At 41.8% G+C, this 16,567-nt stretch overlaps 2 protein-coding genes and 1 non-coding gene across 4 annotated transcripts; 1 reads left to right on the plus strand and 2 right to left on the minus strand.

Annotated features, from left to right (window-relative positions):
• The first annotated feature begins 377 nt into the window (after window positions 1-377).
• LOC123072965 (U2 spliceosomal RNA) lies at window positions 378-573 on the plus strand. Its single transcript, XR_006435503.1, has one exon. It is a non-coding gene; the product is annotated as a U2 spliceosomal RNA (small nuclear RNA).
• On the minus strand, window positions 459-6,917 carry LOC123070627 (dolichyl-diphosphooligosaccharide--protein glycosyltransferase subunit STT3A). Of its 2 annotated transcripts, XM_044493908.1 has the most exons (20): window positions 6,598-6,917; window positions 6,462-6,524; window positions 6,013-6,068; window positions 5,835-5,925; window positions 5,224-5,310; window positions 4,876-4,979; window positions 4,627-4,722; window positions 3,423-3,543; window positions 3,258-3,338; window positions 3,050-3,178; window positions 2,706-2,954; window positions 2,486-2,629; window positions 2,223-2,409; window positions 2,032-2,129; window positions 1,781-1,860; window positions 1,611-1,698; window positions 1,410-1,502; window positions 1,115-1,281; window positions 819-1,030; window positions 459-695 (listed from the first exon to the last, which is right to left on the minus strand). In XM_044493908.1, exons 1-18 carry the CDS (start codon window positions 6,733-6,735, stop codon window positions 1,225-1,227), a joined length of 1,962 nt encoding a protein of 653 aa, XP_044349843.1. In that variant the 5' UTR covers window positions 6,736-6,917; the 3' UTR covers window positions 459-695; window positions 819-1,030; window positions 1,115-1,224. The 2 variants fall into 2 exon arrangements, with proteins under 2 accessions (XP_044349843.1, XP_044349842.1); XM_044493907.1 differs by having other exon boundaries at window positions 819-1,281.
• A 665-nt stretch (window positions 6,918-7,582) lies between these two features.
• LOC123070626 (nuclear pore complex protein NUP85) lies at window positions 7,583-16,115 on the minus strand. Its single transcript, XM_044493906.1, has 18 exons — window positions 15,588-16,115; window positions 15,076-15,178; window positions 14,859-14,969; window positions 14,669-14,752; window positions 14,401-14,472; window positions 14,263-14,319; window positions 13,353-13,472; window positions 11,358-11,558; window positions 10,565-10,675; window positions 10,441-10,478; window positions 10,188-10,344; window positions 9,195-9,296; window positions 9,059-9,115; window positions 8,733-8,879; window positions 8,528-8,598; window positions 8,349-8,436; window positions 8,158-8,214; window positions 7,583-8,002 (listed from the first exon to the last, which is right to left on the minus strand). The coding sequence occupies exons 1-18, from the start codon at window positions 16,007-16,009 to the stop codon at window positions 7,805-7,807; spliced, it is 2,196 nt and encodes a 731-aa protein (XP_044349841.1). The 5' UTR covers window positions 16,010-16,115; the 3' UTR covers window positions 7,583-7,804.
• Window positions 16,116-16,567: the final 452 nt, after the last annotated feature.

Genomic DNA, 16,567 nt, shown 5'->3' on the forward strand with positions numbered 1-16,567 from the left:
TACCTAAACAGCATGGATAGTTTTGGTCAATACCTTCTTCTTTTTGAGAAACGAGACGCACAATACCTTTCTTTTTTTAAGACACGAGACGCACAATACCTGGGTCTCGATGGTACCCACCGGTTGAGCCATCTTTTCGGTCCGTTTCCTCCGACGTAGCTTTGTTTTCAGGCCACGCAAAGCGTGTAGTTTGGGCTTTATCGTTTACTCGCAGCAAGGTCGTCGTTGCGTTACGGTCTGGGCCTTGGCCTTGGGAGATTTGGTTACGAAGAGCCCAGCTACGCCGATCCCAGCCTTCAGAAAAAATGAAAAACCACGCCGAGCGGAGCGAGCCGGGAGAGGTGTATAAAACGAGAGGCAGCGCACCAAGAGAACTCATACCTTTCTCGGCCTTTTGGCTAAGATCAAGTGTAGTATCTGTTCTTATCAGTTTAATATCTGATATGTGGGCCATGTGCTTACAATGATATTAAATTTATTTTTTATGGGGGTGGTCCACAATAGTAGCTTGCTACTGGGGTTCACATGTGTCGTCTGGGCGTTGCACTACTGCCCTGGCCTGGCACACCCCAACCAAAACTAATTCAAACTCTACATAATATCAAGGCTTCCAGCTTATCCAGGCTGCATACAGAATAATTCCTTCCCTTTCATAAAAGGGTTCATATTTTTGGACCTCACTGCTTCAAATATAACTGCAGGTAAAAAAAGGTCAGATAGGAATGATTATCTAAAATAAGCCGAGAGATGAACTGGATAAGCTGCGAAGTTAATCCAGAAGTTTGATGGCCAACTCTAAAACTGAGTGCCAACAATACCTTTTGTAACATAGTGCCAATCATACCATTTCAAGGTATCATAGGCACTTGCTTTGCTCAGGGAGAAGTGGTGACGATGATGCCGAGGTGCAACGTTGTATACAGCACACAGCAAGTTGTTCGCTCCTTGACATAATTCAAAATTTCTGTTGTTCACTCAATTGCTACATGGGAAATGGAATCTCCTGCATCCGGGATACCTCTTTCCTCTCCTTGCACCACAGAACCACACTGGAGGTGTAAGAGAGAGAAATGTGACACGCGGCAAAGTATACAAAAATGTGGATATCTCTAACCAAGTTCTTCTCGTTAGCGTGTAATTTTCCCGAGATCGGGAACTTTGGGCAAGCCAAATAGTGAGTTTGTGTTCTTTAAGGGTAATAGTGGGCATGTGTTCTCTATTCGACTACTGCCATGGGTTCTTCTTTCCAGCCCCTTTGCGCATTAAACTTGTTTTCGAACTCTGCAGTCAAGAAGAAAGGAAAAGATGCTAAAGATTCAAAAGTACTAAAGTTGTACTGAAGCTGCATCAATTAATTTGGATCGGACGGATACATGATTGTAGGCAAGCTGTAGTGTTGTTTGGCTTACATATTTCAATTTCAGTTTCAACTTTCCTCGGACCCTGTTCTTTTGCGGTTTCAGTTTGTAAATCCTAACCATCCAGTGCTGGGTTGTAAAAACCTGCATTAAGCAATATGGTACATGAACACGTTGCAGGTGCAGTCAAGCAAAGCTGTGAGGGGGATTCTGGTTTCTAAATGATTGGAGGGAAGAGTAATAGCACTGTACCTCCTCAAAATGGGTCAGTTTAAAATGCTTCCTTCCTATTTCATATTTTCTCGCTCTGTCAAACCCCTTGCCATCAGTCTCAGCGAATCTAGATGCAAAGGAGAACAAATGTCAAAAGAAAATCCATGATTGTGATACCTCAGCATGGTAACTTCCTTGCACTGACAGACCTGTAATAACAAAGCTTGTACATGAGGCAATTCAGCATTGTTGGAGTGCCCTGAGCATCAACACGGTAGTTGCCATCCCTCTATAGAAATAATATAACATAATAACTCAGAAGAAGTCTGAAATTTCACATAGTTGATGGTGCTTTTCTTCCACATGTTATACTAGAATGCAAACTGATATTTTTAGTTTTCTACCACGACACTACCAAATGATATGCACGATAGTTGCAGAACACAAGTTCACCACTCACAAGGTAATCCTGTTCCTTGATGTGAGGGAATTCACCACCTCCGATTCGAACCATCCAGAGGAACTTATTAATATCATCACTTGGGTAGCCACTAAGCCCTGAAAATAAAATCGTCAGGTTTTATGGGGTCGGGATTCAGGAAGCACTTTGTTTAGAATATTGTTATTTCTGCAAGTCCAAAACACATCAACCTCCAAAGACCACAAGCACATATTTGACATCTAAGGAATTGAAGATCTCCCATGCTCCTTTTTCTGGGGATGACATTGCTGTCCCAACTGTCGCTATGTGCGTGTTATTCCAGGTATTATTGTCTACAATCACAGTCCTGTTGGCCATTGCAGTTGTCTGATAACCATAGTCCCACCATGACGCAACCTACAGCAATCATTGCCATCTTTCTATCAGAATGATGCAATTCAAGTGATCAGAGTAGGTCTATTCGAAGGCATACCTTATCGTCTACTTCTGTGTTATGGCGCAGCCATGCATAAGATTCACGGAAATCGTCATAAACATGCAACCCGTTGTGTGAACGTGATGTCAGCACAATTGAGGGTGCAGAGTATGCTTCTGCAGCTGCCCATACACAATGGATCTGCAAAAATGGCATCGTTAAGTAATAGCGTCACTTTTAATGAGAATGCTGCTTCCAGTGAGAACAGATACCTTACCACATAAAGTCCACAAAGCATGATCAGGAACAGTATACCCATGGCAGATGCTTCAGAAGGCAGTACACAAAGCTTCTCCTCCTTTTCGGGCCTAACAGGAGAACTTCCCACCAATTCTGTTTCCTTCCGACTCTTCTTTGATGATCTTTCCTTTGAAATAGTCCCCATTTTTTCTTTTTTTATGTTCGCATTTTTCGTGGAAGTTGTGATAGTGGCTGTACTGGAACTCCCTGGGGTACTATCTCCTCCCTTAAATTTGACAGGACAGTACATCAGTAAACCTTTTGTTGAAACTAAATCTGGATAAGAAAATTAGAAAAATAGTACTAATGAAATAATCATACAGTTGGAAGGGTATCATCTGATATTGGGCGCTGAAATTTCATTGATCGTGTGAGGACATTAAAAGCTTCTGACAGAGCAATCCCAGACAAAATGCACACAGCAGGGGCAAGAACAAGCATCAGTCGTACCTAACATTGCACTAACATCACTATCAACTGATAAATAAAGCAATACGGTACTGTAAATGTCTTAGCAGTGATGACTTACCATTACCCCAGAGAAATATACTGAAGTTACCAAGTACAAGACCAAAAATGAGCTTGCATCAGATAAAGGTAAGAAGCATGACTGCAGGTTGTGTTGCAACAAATTAATTAAAACCATGCTAAACACAAAGTAAAATCCATTTTCCAACAAAACATGAATGCTTACTATGATCCCAGCAGGAACTAAGAAGGCTAGCACATTGATAGCCATAAAGTAAGAAGGCCAGGTAGGTGGTTGATGTTCGCTCACGCTAGCAATGATAGGGATGTACTTGCTTGCATATGTTCTGTCAGAATGGAACAAAGCGAAGGAATTCAAGGCATCAACTTATATAGAAACAGAAGAAGAATTCATCATAAACAGGAATCAGAATTATGTCCATCCTGTATACAGAATAAATTTCAAGTTATCAGTTCATCGTAGGTAATAGAAAGAGTGAATTCCATTTTTTACCCCCTACTTTGATATTTTTACGCTAATTACCCCCATTTAATAGCTTTTCATTCGAATTACCCCATGCGACAAAAGTTTTGCCAGTTTTACCCCATTTAAAGTATTTTAGGTTGTGGACAGCTTCTCCAGTGGTTCTTTTGCCATACAAAGCATCAATGGAATTATGCCTAGTACGATGCAACACCCAGAAGCAACAGAACTACTGCACATATGATAATTGCTTGTACGATACTAGCACGATGCTAAATCCAATGGTCTTTATTTCCTTTGCCCAAATGCTGCAAAGTCAGATCCAAATCATCATACAAATATCGGATAAGGCCTGTCGTACATATATCAGTGCTCCAGAAGCAAATGCCATGAAGAAGAATGAGGTGGAAACAATGAACAAGGAGCTGCGTGACATGAAGAAGTAATTTATCAAGGCAAAGTGGTACGTGTGTACATCTGCCGACCGTGAGAAAAAACTGTGTTCGGCTAAGCCATTTGACCGGTTCAGGCACGGGAAAAGATGCCAGAAAAAAAATGCGATGTGGCACGCCATGTGTGCCTGATGACCAGGGCTCACCTGATAGATCACTAAATGGGATAAAAACTCGTAATTTTTTTAAATGGGGGCAAAACTTTTACTAAATGGGGTAATCCGGATGAAAAACTGTTAAATGGGGTAATTTGTGTCAAAAATGTCAGAGTATGGAGTAAAAACTGGAATTCACTCTAATAGAAATCACAATTCTTTTGTACTAATGCGGAAACCTAGAAGGTAGCATATCTCTTTAGAAACTCCAAATCCAGAGGAAAGGTGGTTCCAATTAAAATTGTCATGTTTATTGTTAACCAGAGTGAAGGCTTTGTTATCAGTGAAACAAAAACAAGAACAAGTCTTGCGCCAAACAAATACTTTATGAGAACTTACGGGTCAAGTAGACTCAAACTGCGCCCACTCCAACCTTTTGTTGGGCTAGATGCGACCAATGCAGCAAGTACCGCTACTACAGCGAAACAAAGGGCTCTGCAGGAATCCTTGATATTAGAATGTGTACAGAACATCTACTTTGTTTTGACTTATGAGAAACAAATGTTTGGTCTGTCAATATTATGAACCAGTATCAAGTGTAACACGTCTTTTAACGCACATTAACTGGTTTTGACATCAGAAACTTACAAGCCAACCGTTAGTACAAATGTCATGGCCACTTTGAACAGCCGAGGAGTTAAAAGTCCTTTGATGTAATACACAAGAGCAACCACATGGAGGATTATAAACACCTGGAATTCAATCATCATTTTCAGAAATAAAGAGAAAGCAATTACTCCCTCCGATCCATATTACTTGTCACTCAAACGGATGTATCTAGACGTATTTCAGTGCTAAATACATCCATTTGAGCGACAAGTAATATGGATTGGAGGGAGTAGCAATTTTTTAACAGATATACAAAAATTGGGTGAAATCAGACAATTTAAGGGGGGGAAAGGAACACATGCGTAGGTAGATAATCAATTGGTGTACCAGAAATGATGCAAAGTGCTCTGATGTCAATATTGCATTAAAACCAACCACAGGTACCAATGCTGCCAGAAGTGTTCCCAGTACAACCTGTTAACCAATATTGTTGTCAAGCGTATCAAGGGAGGTAGTTAGTTAGATAACTTATCTCTGTATTCTATCTCTATCTAGATCCCTTGTATATCTCTCCCGTATGGTTAGGCTGCAACCATCGGTTCCCTTGTACTCCAAGTCATATCAATACAAATACATGCGGGTCACCATGTTACGGTGATTGAGACGCTTAAACCATTCTTAACATGGTATCAGAGCCAAGAGGTCTTGAGTTCAAGACCCTGCCAATGCAGTATTAATATTAAATAAAAACGATTCTGCGGCCTACACCGATCCCACGTCTAAGGACTAAAATAGCCTAGACGTGAGGGGGAGTGTTGAAATATATTGCCCGCCTCCCTCCATCAGTTCGGACTTTTGAAGGAGTTGGCTGGAGCATGAATTCAATATGGTATCAGAGCAGGACTCTTCCACCTCGTCTAGCTCGTTCCCATCTACCCTTCATCGACAGAAACCCATCCCCAGCTCGCCTCTACCCATCCTCCATCGACAGATCCTACCTTCCACCGATCATCCCAGGAACCACGTCCTCCTCTAGCTCGGCCATCTTCTCCGGCCACGGTGCCGCCAATAACACGTCCGAGGGGGTACCTATAACATACAAATAACAGTATGAAACGACGAACATTCATAACGCATACTGAATGATTCATGTGTCCCGGCAAGTGGCAACCATACCATGTTCGATCGTCAAACCAGTTCCAAAACTCGTAGATTCCACTCTTTGACAAAAACTGAGACAAGGCAGGGAAACATATAGAGATTAAAAATACATACACATTATGGAACACCAATACTTGTACGAAAACGTAAGCAGCAAATTACACAAAAGAATAGTACATCCCAAGTCCCCAATCATATGCAGAGGCCAGGATGCTTTGCCCTTCCCATTGGGGAAAATAAAACCAATATTCGTCCCAATTTTCTCGCCGCTTAATACCACTACCATGTGAAAGTAAACGAAGCTTCCTACAGCCGTAGTTACCAAAATTCGAATGTAATAACGCTCCGAGCAAACACAGCAACGCGTGCTGCTACGCTTTGAGCTCAGTTTCACAGTGCTGCTACACTCCACAGGCACCTGAGCAACGGACAGTGGGCAGCAATGTGACGCCGCCAAAACTGACCTGAGTGACGCGGTAGTTGAAGTAGGGATCGAACTCGTGGATCACGCTCTCGTACTTGATCACCTGCGGCACACCAACATGTGAGGCGGGCATGAAGTTAGCCATAGGATCTAGAGAACGTTGGAGTGGATCTTACGGAGAAGAGGCGGATGGAGAAGGCGAGGACGCCGATAAGGAGGAGGGTGAAAGCACACAGCACGCCGCTCAGGGCGTTCCGTAGTCGGCCGCCGCCGCCGGCCGCCATGGAGATGGACCCGGCCTCGAGCTCCGCCATGGCGGCTCAGCAGAGCAGTGGAGTTGGGGGAGCAGACGAAGGCTGTTGGAGTAGCTGCTGTGTTGGTGCCCTGCCGTCGGCCGCTGCGTACCGTAGCAGTGGAGTAGTGAACTTGTTTGGGCGATTTGGCGCTACCAAGTTTTCAGATCGAATTCACCGGTGATCATCATGATTATATGTAGAAAGAAAGAAAAGAAAACGCCCATCCGATTATATGCTGGCTGGCTACGAGTTGCTAAAGCTCACCAAAAAGTGGCTAATGCCTTGGCCTTCAGTCCAGTGAATTCGTTGGACTTTTGTCTACACAAACAAAAATGGTATTCACAATCACACCAGACAACCAGTCAAATTTAGAAGATTTGCTCTATCCAATTATAAAAACATTTATGGAGGAAGAAACATTCCAAGTCGTTCAGATTAAAAAAAATTTAGCAGATATACTCCATTGAACAAGAACCACACAAAAATTATGGAACGGAAGGAATACTTTCTTTTCCACAAGTCCACTGTGCATGTTAGAAATAAGCACACTAGATTTTACTTCCTCCGTTCCAAAATATAGTGCTTCCTCTATTCCCATGCTTTAACTTTAACCATAAATTTAACCAACAAGTTTCAAAATATAGTGCTTCCTCTATTCCCGTGCTTTAACTTTAACCATAAATTTAACCAACAAGACCGACTACAACAGGAGCAAAAGTTATACCAGTGAATTCCTATTCAAAAGAAGTTTTCAATTATATAATTTTTTTCTCCCGCCGCAGTCGGTCTTGTTGGTTGAATTTATGGTCAAAGTTGGACCTCGGGAAACGCGGGCACACTATATTTTAGTAGAATGGAGGGAGTATGCAACAACATGCTGGTTTTTTTACCCAAGAATACAGTTACAAGCACCGATTCGTATAAAAAAACAACAGACAGATGAGATCACCAAAGCTAAAAACAATATGTGATACATCTATAGCAGAGCCGCTGAACTTTCTCAGCAACAAAATATGGAGCCTGACAATGTAACTGCGGAGCAACGCCACCAAACTGGAGCTGACACTCCACCAGATACAACCAGAGTTCAAGCTTCTTCAAGAATGGCACGGGCAAGATTTGATCCCAGAGCCAATCTGACAGAGCTCAGTGCATGGCTTGGTAGGTGATTACTGCAGAAGTCAGGACGCAGCTTGGCCATGGACAACTCTTGTAGTTTATTGAGCAACAAGGTCGTCTCAGCAACATTCAGTAAAGGGCAGGGTTTGCAGTTGAGTAGTTTCACCTGTAGAAAAGGTGGCGACAGAAAATGGAATCAAAACTCCAAACTTCTTAAATGTTAATTCAGATTAAGATAAGATGAAGAAATATGATTTAGCTAAGCTATTTCGCTGAATGAAGATCCTTAGTGCTATACTAATCAAACCAGCGGGAGCTTACCGAGTCATGTAGAAGGGGCAGCCAGAAACGTTGTGGTGTAGAAGGATTTCTCATTAGCTGCAAAAGAAAAATTACATGTGTATACGAAAAAAAAAACGAGAACATAATTATTTCTACAAGGTGCATGCTTTTTTGCACATCTTCTACCAGTGGGCTTAAATTGAAGTATTGAACTGCAGGAACATTTTTACCTGTATAAGAAACTCCACGGTCTGCCGAGCAGCCTCGCCAGTCCTTCCTTCTAGTGCCTGTTGAAGGGATCTCTTGAAATCCCGGTACCTTTGCAAAAGCATACATTAAGCTGATGTCACACTTGTGTATAGAAAAGAAACAATAATTTGATGAAAAAAATCAAAAAAGAAATAAATACCTGTGAAGGAACTCAAGACCACCTGCACTACCAATGTCTGAACCTAGTAACTCGAGCAACCCTTCCCATTGCTGACCAAGCAAATCACTATTAGATACTGTCAAGAATAATATAGCTACTAAATTGTCTGCATATTTTGATCCATTTTACTTGGTTAATACTGAAGACCAAACTAACTGTAGGGGAGGAGGGAAGAATTTGACACCTTAAAATTATCATCTGCGACTGACTTCCCAATGCGTTCAAACAATTGTTGAGCAATTCTATCAAGTCGTACTTTATCATGAGCTTGCTGAAACCAGTAAACCCCAGTTCCTTTTCTACCATGCTTCCAATGGTAAATGCCTGCAATCTGAAACCAAAAAGAAAATTTTATTAGACAGGACATCTTGAGCCAGTTAAATACAGAATTCCAAAGTTAAGTTTGAATATTTAGTTGAAGAATAAGCCATTCTAGAACCCAAGATGCTCATGAAAAATTGTGTTTATCTTAAAAATAAAGTCACGCGTGTATTACCAACCACATTTTACCTTCATGATGTTTGTACCAACATTCTCCAGTTCATACAAACGACAAAGTTCCAAAGTCTGCTCACAGAAACGAGTTTTAGGTGACAAACAAAAATACAGAAACGCCACAAGTAAATATCAAGTTGAATAAACGTACCTTCAGCACTAGACGGTTATCTTGTATGGGTTGCTTGAGAAGTAGAATCTCCAGCAGCCCTAGGCCTTGGTTCAGACACGAGGACAGATAAGTCGGTGCAATCTGAGTACCAAACATGCAAGATGGCCATTACCAACAACATCAAAATAAGACATTTCGCCTAGCATAGATAGACAACATCGGTTCTATAGATCTGATACAACAAAGTGGACAACGGATGGTAGCAAACTACACAATACATACACATACATACACTAGAACATTCAGACCCACATACATCAGAATATTATTCAAGAAAGAAGTCTACTGTAAACCCTGAACCATGGCTGAAAGTCCGATAAAGCCCTGAACTATGAAACCATCCATATTAAACGCCATTTAACTTCAACCCTGTTAAGCTTCATGCACTAGCCAACGCAACCAAAAGTCCAAACTGATGGAAAGGGCTAGGCAATCCACATATACACTTCAACAAACCCTACCCTGGCTTTAGATAGTAGTTTTACATTTTGCTGTTTTCGAAAAATGTGAAAACTAGAAAGCACCAATACGGCTGGGTCAGCCGTAACCCCATGAAGCAGGCGACGCGGAGATACACTCGGCTACACATATCCCCGATAATTCCCTTTTCCTGACTTCGAAAAAATAGGAATACGGTGGGGATACTCACTGGATAAGATAAATGAATTTCTCTCGTCATTTTTCACATGATATAGATAGTATTTTTTATGATTTTCTTATGACATCCATGAATTGTTTTCATACTTTTTTAGAAGACTAACACAAAACCATTTTTCAAAATCGTTCTAGGGTTTGATTTCAATGGTTTTTAGAAAGTTCAGGATTTAATAGACAGTTGAAAGTTTGGGGTTCAAGTCATACCAGGCACAATAGTTCAAGGTTCAAAATGGACTTTTCTCAATATTTAAAACCACAGAACAGAGCAGAAGCTGCTCTAGTCATTTGGTAGTGCATTGAGTACATAAAACTCACCTGCCAAGTTAAAGAATGAGAACACAAAACTTGAGCATAGACTAGCCGGTGCAGTTCTTCTATGCTTATGCCACCAAAGTTAGGTCGTTCTTCATGCAACATAATATCTGCATAGTCATTATCAGCTGCCAACAGCTCCATACAGTGTGTAACCATCCTGTGGTCACAGATGGCAAAATCTATTAGGCCACAGTGTTTCAATGTTGACAGTAAGTAGAAATCAAATACTCCGAGTAACAGATTGTCCATTTACCAAGGCCCAAATTTTTTTGTGCATTCCGCCAAGACAACCTAACCATGAAAAAGAAATGTTACATCACCAAGAAAGGAAAGACAAGGGTTATATGGAGTCCGCCAGGATAATGTTGCTTGCCAACCTCTGGATTTTCTGAAAGGATGCCGTTAAGGAGGCCTGTTAATCCATTAGTGTCGAAAGACGGCTTAAGCTGTATGCATTTCTGTGCTAAGTGATGCATCCCTTCAAAGCCCTGAAACAATGGAGAGAAAAGGCTAAACTGTTGCACAAAGACTCCTTGATTTACTGTTCACATGTATATATTAAATTAAAAGCTAACTGTTGCATCATACGAGAGATAAGAGGTTTCAGGAAATTCGGTCAGGGCAAATATTTAGCCATCTTAAAAGCACAAATTATTGCACAAAGACAATTCAAAATCAATAACCATAATAAAAGAATGAGACCGAGAGGTGTGACCACATTCCCCAGCTTTTCATTCCAAAGAAGATGAGGACTCGAGCCCATGTTAGCTAGATGCAGTTGTTGTGCCCTAGGCCCTAGCCAGTAGAACTGTGATAGTGAGAGCTCTAAGTAACCATAATAGCTGGCCATTGTTTAGAGCAGGTGGTGGCATTCATACAATGGGTCCTGGGGTCATGTAACAGATTAGAGCACACATTCAATTGTAAAATGATCTTGTCGACAAGGGGTTGCTCTAATAGCAATCATGAAACTGAAAACCATGGGAGGAAACTGCATGCAAATCCTTAGGTAATAGGGAAATAAGGGCATCTGGGACATCTTTACGCAAGCATTAGGAATCAAGGAATGTCAGAGAAGTATTTAGGAAAACTGAGAATTACTCACGCAAATGAACCACAAAGCATTGGAACTGACAATACAAGAGGCAAGTGCATGGGTATGAGACGAACCACCGTAAATGGCCTTATATAAAGAAAATGAGAAGCGAATAGCTCCAGCCAATGGGATGTAGCAGCAGTGAGATCCTTTATGTTTCCCATCATGATGTGAAGCAGATTCTTCAAACCATCACGAGTTTTTTGGTGACTGCACTGAATCCAAAATGCACTACACTCCAGTTTACTTACTTGACCTCGCCATTTTTCCCATGCCTGCAAATACAAGTAGCTCATCAAATCTTTCTGTGAACTTCAACTGGGACAACTTTTTTTAACACACAAGTTTAAAGCTTATGAAGGCAAAAAGAATGACTATGGAAGATTGACATAACAATTTCACCAAGCCCAACCAGTACACTACCCAGTTTCACAGATGAGTAACAAGGTAAAACCGTTTCAATTAGAAGTATTACCAAGGAATCACATATTTCACTTTGAACCATGTGTCATATTACCATTAAGGTCAAGATTTGCATCTCAGGGTACCGAATGCAGGAATGAAACTCCAATAAAAGAGCATATGTGCCACATTAAAAGATGTGCAGAAGGACGACGGGAAACGTGTGGGACATGCAAGATAAGATCCAGAGCCTCATTATTCAGCTTCAGAGGATGGGTGCAAGATAGCATTTTGAAGACAGGGCTATGAGAGACAGCTGCGTTCGTTTTCCCTTCTGTTTTGTTTTCGGGACTGTCCGAGCTATGGTAGTGTGTTTTGGATAGTTGTTCTGATTGTTAGGTTGTGACATTTTGGATCTGGGAGAGGGAGGGATCGGGGATGTGTTTCGCTACAGGTAGGGTTGAGACATACGCTAGTCATTGGGCTGGGTCGTATCGGAAACATACCTGTGAGGTATCGGGATTAAAATTCGTTAATTTTAATGCATAATCAGCTGATACTCCCTTGATATGTATCGGGGACAAATCCATGTGCGATACGGTATCCAATACGGACACGCCACCCCCAGCAAGTATTTGTGTTTTTTACACCATTTAGAGAGTTGTCCCCAAATAATTCTCCTTGAACCTCGGTGGATAATGAGTTTCGAGCAGCAATCAGTTCTCCCAAAACTTAAAGGTAGTGGCAAATGGTGAGGACTATACTCATACTTAGGGCCTGTTTGGTTTGTGACTAACTTTGCCAAAGATTGCCACACCAAAAGTTAGGCAAGTTTGACCAACTTAGGTGAGTGTTTGGTTGAAGCCACATCTTAGGCAAGCCCACTTGGGCCCCACGTGGCATACACATAAAAAATGTGGCAAGATTCCCTTAGGCTTGCCAACTTGTAGCTCTCATTTTGATGAACTAACCTTAGGCAAACTTGGCAAAAATATGTGGCAAAGTGTGGCAATGCTAGGCCTAGAACCAAACAGCCCCTTAATACTCAACCCACACATATAGGCTCCCTTGGGCCTATGACATGGACTCGACATGGGCTGGAATTTTTTATATTCAGTGCTCGCCAGGTCGCTTTTATTTCTGATACTATAAACTTTCATGCACAAAACAGTTCGCCAGACATTAGAGGAAAGGTGGTAATGCACTCATATTTCAACAGTGGGCACAAAGCAAGTTGCAGCCCAAGGAAGCAGCAGCAAGTAATGAAGAGGGAGCCAAAAGCACCAGCAATCATTTGCAAACAGTAGAATAAAAAAATGCAAAATAAGTTTGGCAGCATGGAAAGTAGCGATGGTGCTACCTAACAGTACAAGCAGCACCATCATGTGGAAATTGAACATGAGAAAGCAGAAGTATAATTATAACATTGTGGTACGGAGGCACTCTCATGAGCAGCAGTAACCAGTCATCATGGTGGTCATGCAAGGCATAGCTTGTACTGTGCAGCAGCAATGAGGGTAAAAACAGGATAATTAACATTGTTATGATTTTGCGAGGATAAGGGGAAAATGATCATGTCATTAGTGGCTTAGATCTATCCAACTTTCATAGGGGTACAGAAGAAATGGTAAAGTGCTCAAAAAGATGGCAACATTTATAAAGCATACCTTGATGAAATCAGGTCTTGTTTTACAGCACTGGCCTAATTTACCCTTTGGTAAATCCGGTCTCATGCGCGGCATTGTTGAGACAAGAACTGCAACAGCCTCAACCAACCCGTTTTCTGTCTGATGGACCAAAGGACGAAAGCCGTTTATGTTAGGTTTAGTTGTATAAAACATACTGACAGCAGATAATTTCATATTATATGGGCAAAGCTACAAGGAAATACATGCCCCATATACAAGTAACTTGCAAAAGTATAAATAAAATACTATGTCCGAGTGATAACCGCAAGTAAATTAGCACAAATGATATCAAAATCAAAGAATGGATCAGGAAAATATAGCAGAGTAACTTTCTTGTTCTATCTTATTCGTGAATCAAAATTATTCGAGCAAAATATGAAGGTAAGTCAAATCCCAGAGCAGAGAAATTACGAGTCCTTGCATTACAGATCACTCTCTTCCCACAATCATGTTAACAAAATTATGCATTAGAATGGATCCATTCATCATTGCCACCTAATTGTTCTCTTCATAGCTGTATCAACAGGAGGGCGGTGGGAGCATACTATTTCTAGGCTACTGTTCAATATTTTAAATAGGATTAAACTTTTAATGTATACGGCTAACAATATAACATAACTGCACTTGCTGCAATAGCTGAACCACATGAACTTCACAGAAAAAAAAAAAGGAACAAACTGAGTGCGCATTTTTCATTGCAATTCTGCACTTGAAAATCGGGGTAGTTTTAAATTCTAATTTGGTAAAAGGAGAAGGCAAATAGGGCAATACAATTATCGATGATCTAGGCCCTTATCAAACCAGAATGATATTTTTTTGCAAGATCAATATCACTGACAAAGTGACAAAGAAATCAAGAATGGCCTGAAAGTAGCAACAACCTAAGTACCTCACGGTTGTCCATCTGATCCAATTGGTATGATCCATGAAAACGTAGCATATTCACCTGCAAGAAAAACAACTTCAGATGGCAAGCTACACACAAGAGTATAAACCTATGAAAGACATGCAAAACATATAGACATACCACGACATCAAGCCATCCAACTGACAGTGCTGCCGATAATCCATTCCAGTAATCATCATCATTTTCAACAATCTACAAAAATACCTCTTATTGTCAGTTCACTCTCACCAATATTAAGGTACAAGGGTTGGACCATGGAAGTAATACATATTAACAGAAGTAAATAGATAAAATATAACAGAGCATCAACTCAACAGTGCGGCCAGTTATTAAAGTTTGTATACCAGAATGGCCCCTATATACTATCACAAAGAATAGAAGAATCAACCTGCAGGTTGATTAGCTTTTTCTGGAAATTGTTGAGCTTGAAATACACCGTGCCATCCGTCTTGGTCAAGAGGCTGTCGTAATCCTAATACCAAAAGAGGAATAATAAGAGAGATATAAGTCCAGGCATCTGACAGTAAATAGGACTTAATAAGGTATAACAAGGCAATTGTTGACAGAAAGAGCATTACGGCTAACCAATCAACGAGCCGCTCCGGAAGCCAGCTGTGTAACTCTTTGTCAACATAAAATATTTCTAGCAATTCCCAGGCAGCCTTTAAACTAGTAGACTTCTCTCTGACCTATAAATTAAATATAACAGCTACTCCTTACTGGAAACAATAAAAATATAAGTGAACTTAAATGATAAGAAAGCATTCTAAGTTTGTAACACATATAGACGGTCACCTTAAGAATTGCCCTCGGATTTTCAATCATGAGAGCAGGAAGACAATCTTGGTTGCCAAGAAGATTACCGATGGTTTTGCTGTATTCGAGCACATATTGCCACCTAATAAAAAAAGAATCAATAAGAACATGAGCAGATTTTACAGTAACTTGTAAGGTTCTACCTGTGATACGACTGCCCAGTAAGGTTTATTTTTGCAGGCATGATGAATATATGCATCGGAATTCAGACCGGACGTCTGAGAGGTACAACTACAGCTCCTATAGCACATGGATAGCTGCCAAAGTCATTACAATTGTAACATTGGTTGCGAAAGTTAAAGATTTTGAATAGACATGTAATGCCCATTTCCTATATAAGCATAAGTTGTGAAACAAACTCAAGCGATTTGGACCTCTGAACCGTAAGAAATGTGAAATAGAGCTCACTGTTACAATTGGTACTCAAATCAATCCCTAATCAAAACCAAATTGCGTTAAGCAGCGACCAAATGAAAACCAAAAATGCTCACCATTCTGCGTGCTCTGAGACTGAGTGCATGTGCTGCATAGCAGCAGCATCTGCGAGGGCGTTCTTCCTGCTCTGCAGCAGCGCAAAGGCCGGTACCGAACCGTACTCGATCCGCCGCATCTCTGCCTCATCGACCTCCTCCTCGACCTCCGTGCTGCCATTGCCAGCGCCGACGCCGAGGTTCACTTCCACCACCCTCCCACCGACCTCCTCCGGGCCGCGTCTGGCGCCTTCCTCTGGACCCGGAGGCCGGAGGCAGGCGACCTGCAGGAGGTTGCCGCTTGACCAGGAGATGTAGACGCGGGAGATGGGCGGCGGCACGCCGTGGCGGATGGGCCGCACAGGCGGTGCCGACGCCGCGTGCTTTGGCTCCCCCGAGAAAGGGACTATGGCGCCCCCGCTGTCGGCCGGCATGCCCGGCATCGTCGGCGAGAAGGAGCTAGGGTTTTGGGGGGAGGGGCAAGGCGGGGAGGATTTGGGGCGGCGTGGGGAAGAAACAACCAAGCTCCGTCTCCTACCGTTATAAAAAAAAAAAAAGCAGGTAAATGCTAAACCCAAATCTGAGGTTGCGGATGTCACATATATATGTGATGCATCCTCGTGTGCTTATCAGATAATGAGCTATTTCCAGAATCTAGCAGTGTGTACTAACTTTTGACGGGTTAATGGTGAGAGCAACATTCTCTTATAACCAAACATCGCAAAGACAGAAAGGAGTATCCTGAACGTAAGGCCAATGGCTAGCAGACTTCGCTGAACACTCACGATATTCGGCTAAAGCTGGATGCATATTATATCTTGCCTTGGTAGAGCGAAACTTTGAACCCAACACAAGCAACTCTCCCGGTTTAGCGATATTGATGGGTTCCAGCCTCATTCCACTAGCCCTTTCCTGCCAGTTCGCTAAGTAGACTCACTCTACCGAGGGGCAGAAGAAGATCAAGCCGATAAGGGGAAGCGCTGAGAAAAATCTCTCTCTTA

The sequence above is a fragment of the Triticum aestivum genome, chromosome 3B (genome assembly GCF_018294505.1).
Source record: "Triticum aestivum cultivar Chinese Spring chromosome 3B, IWGSC CS RefSeq v2.1, whole genome shotgun sequence".
NCBI classification, from domain to species: Eukaryota; Viridiplantae; Streptophyta; class Magnoliopsida; order Poales; family Poaceae; genus Triticum; species Triticum aestivum.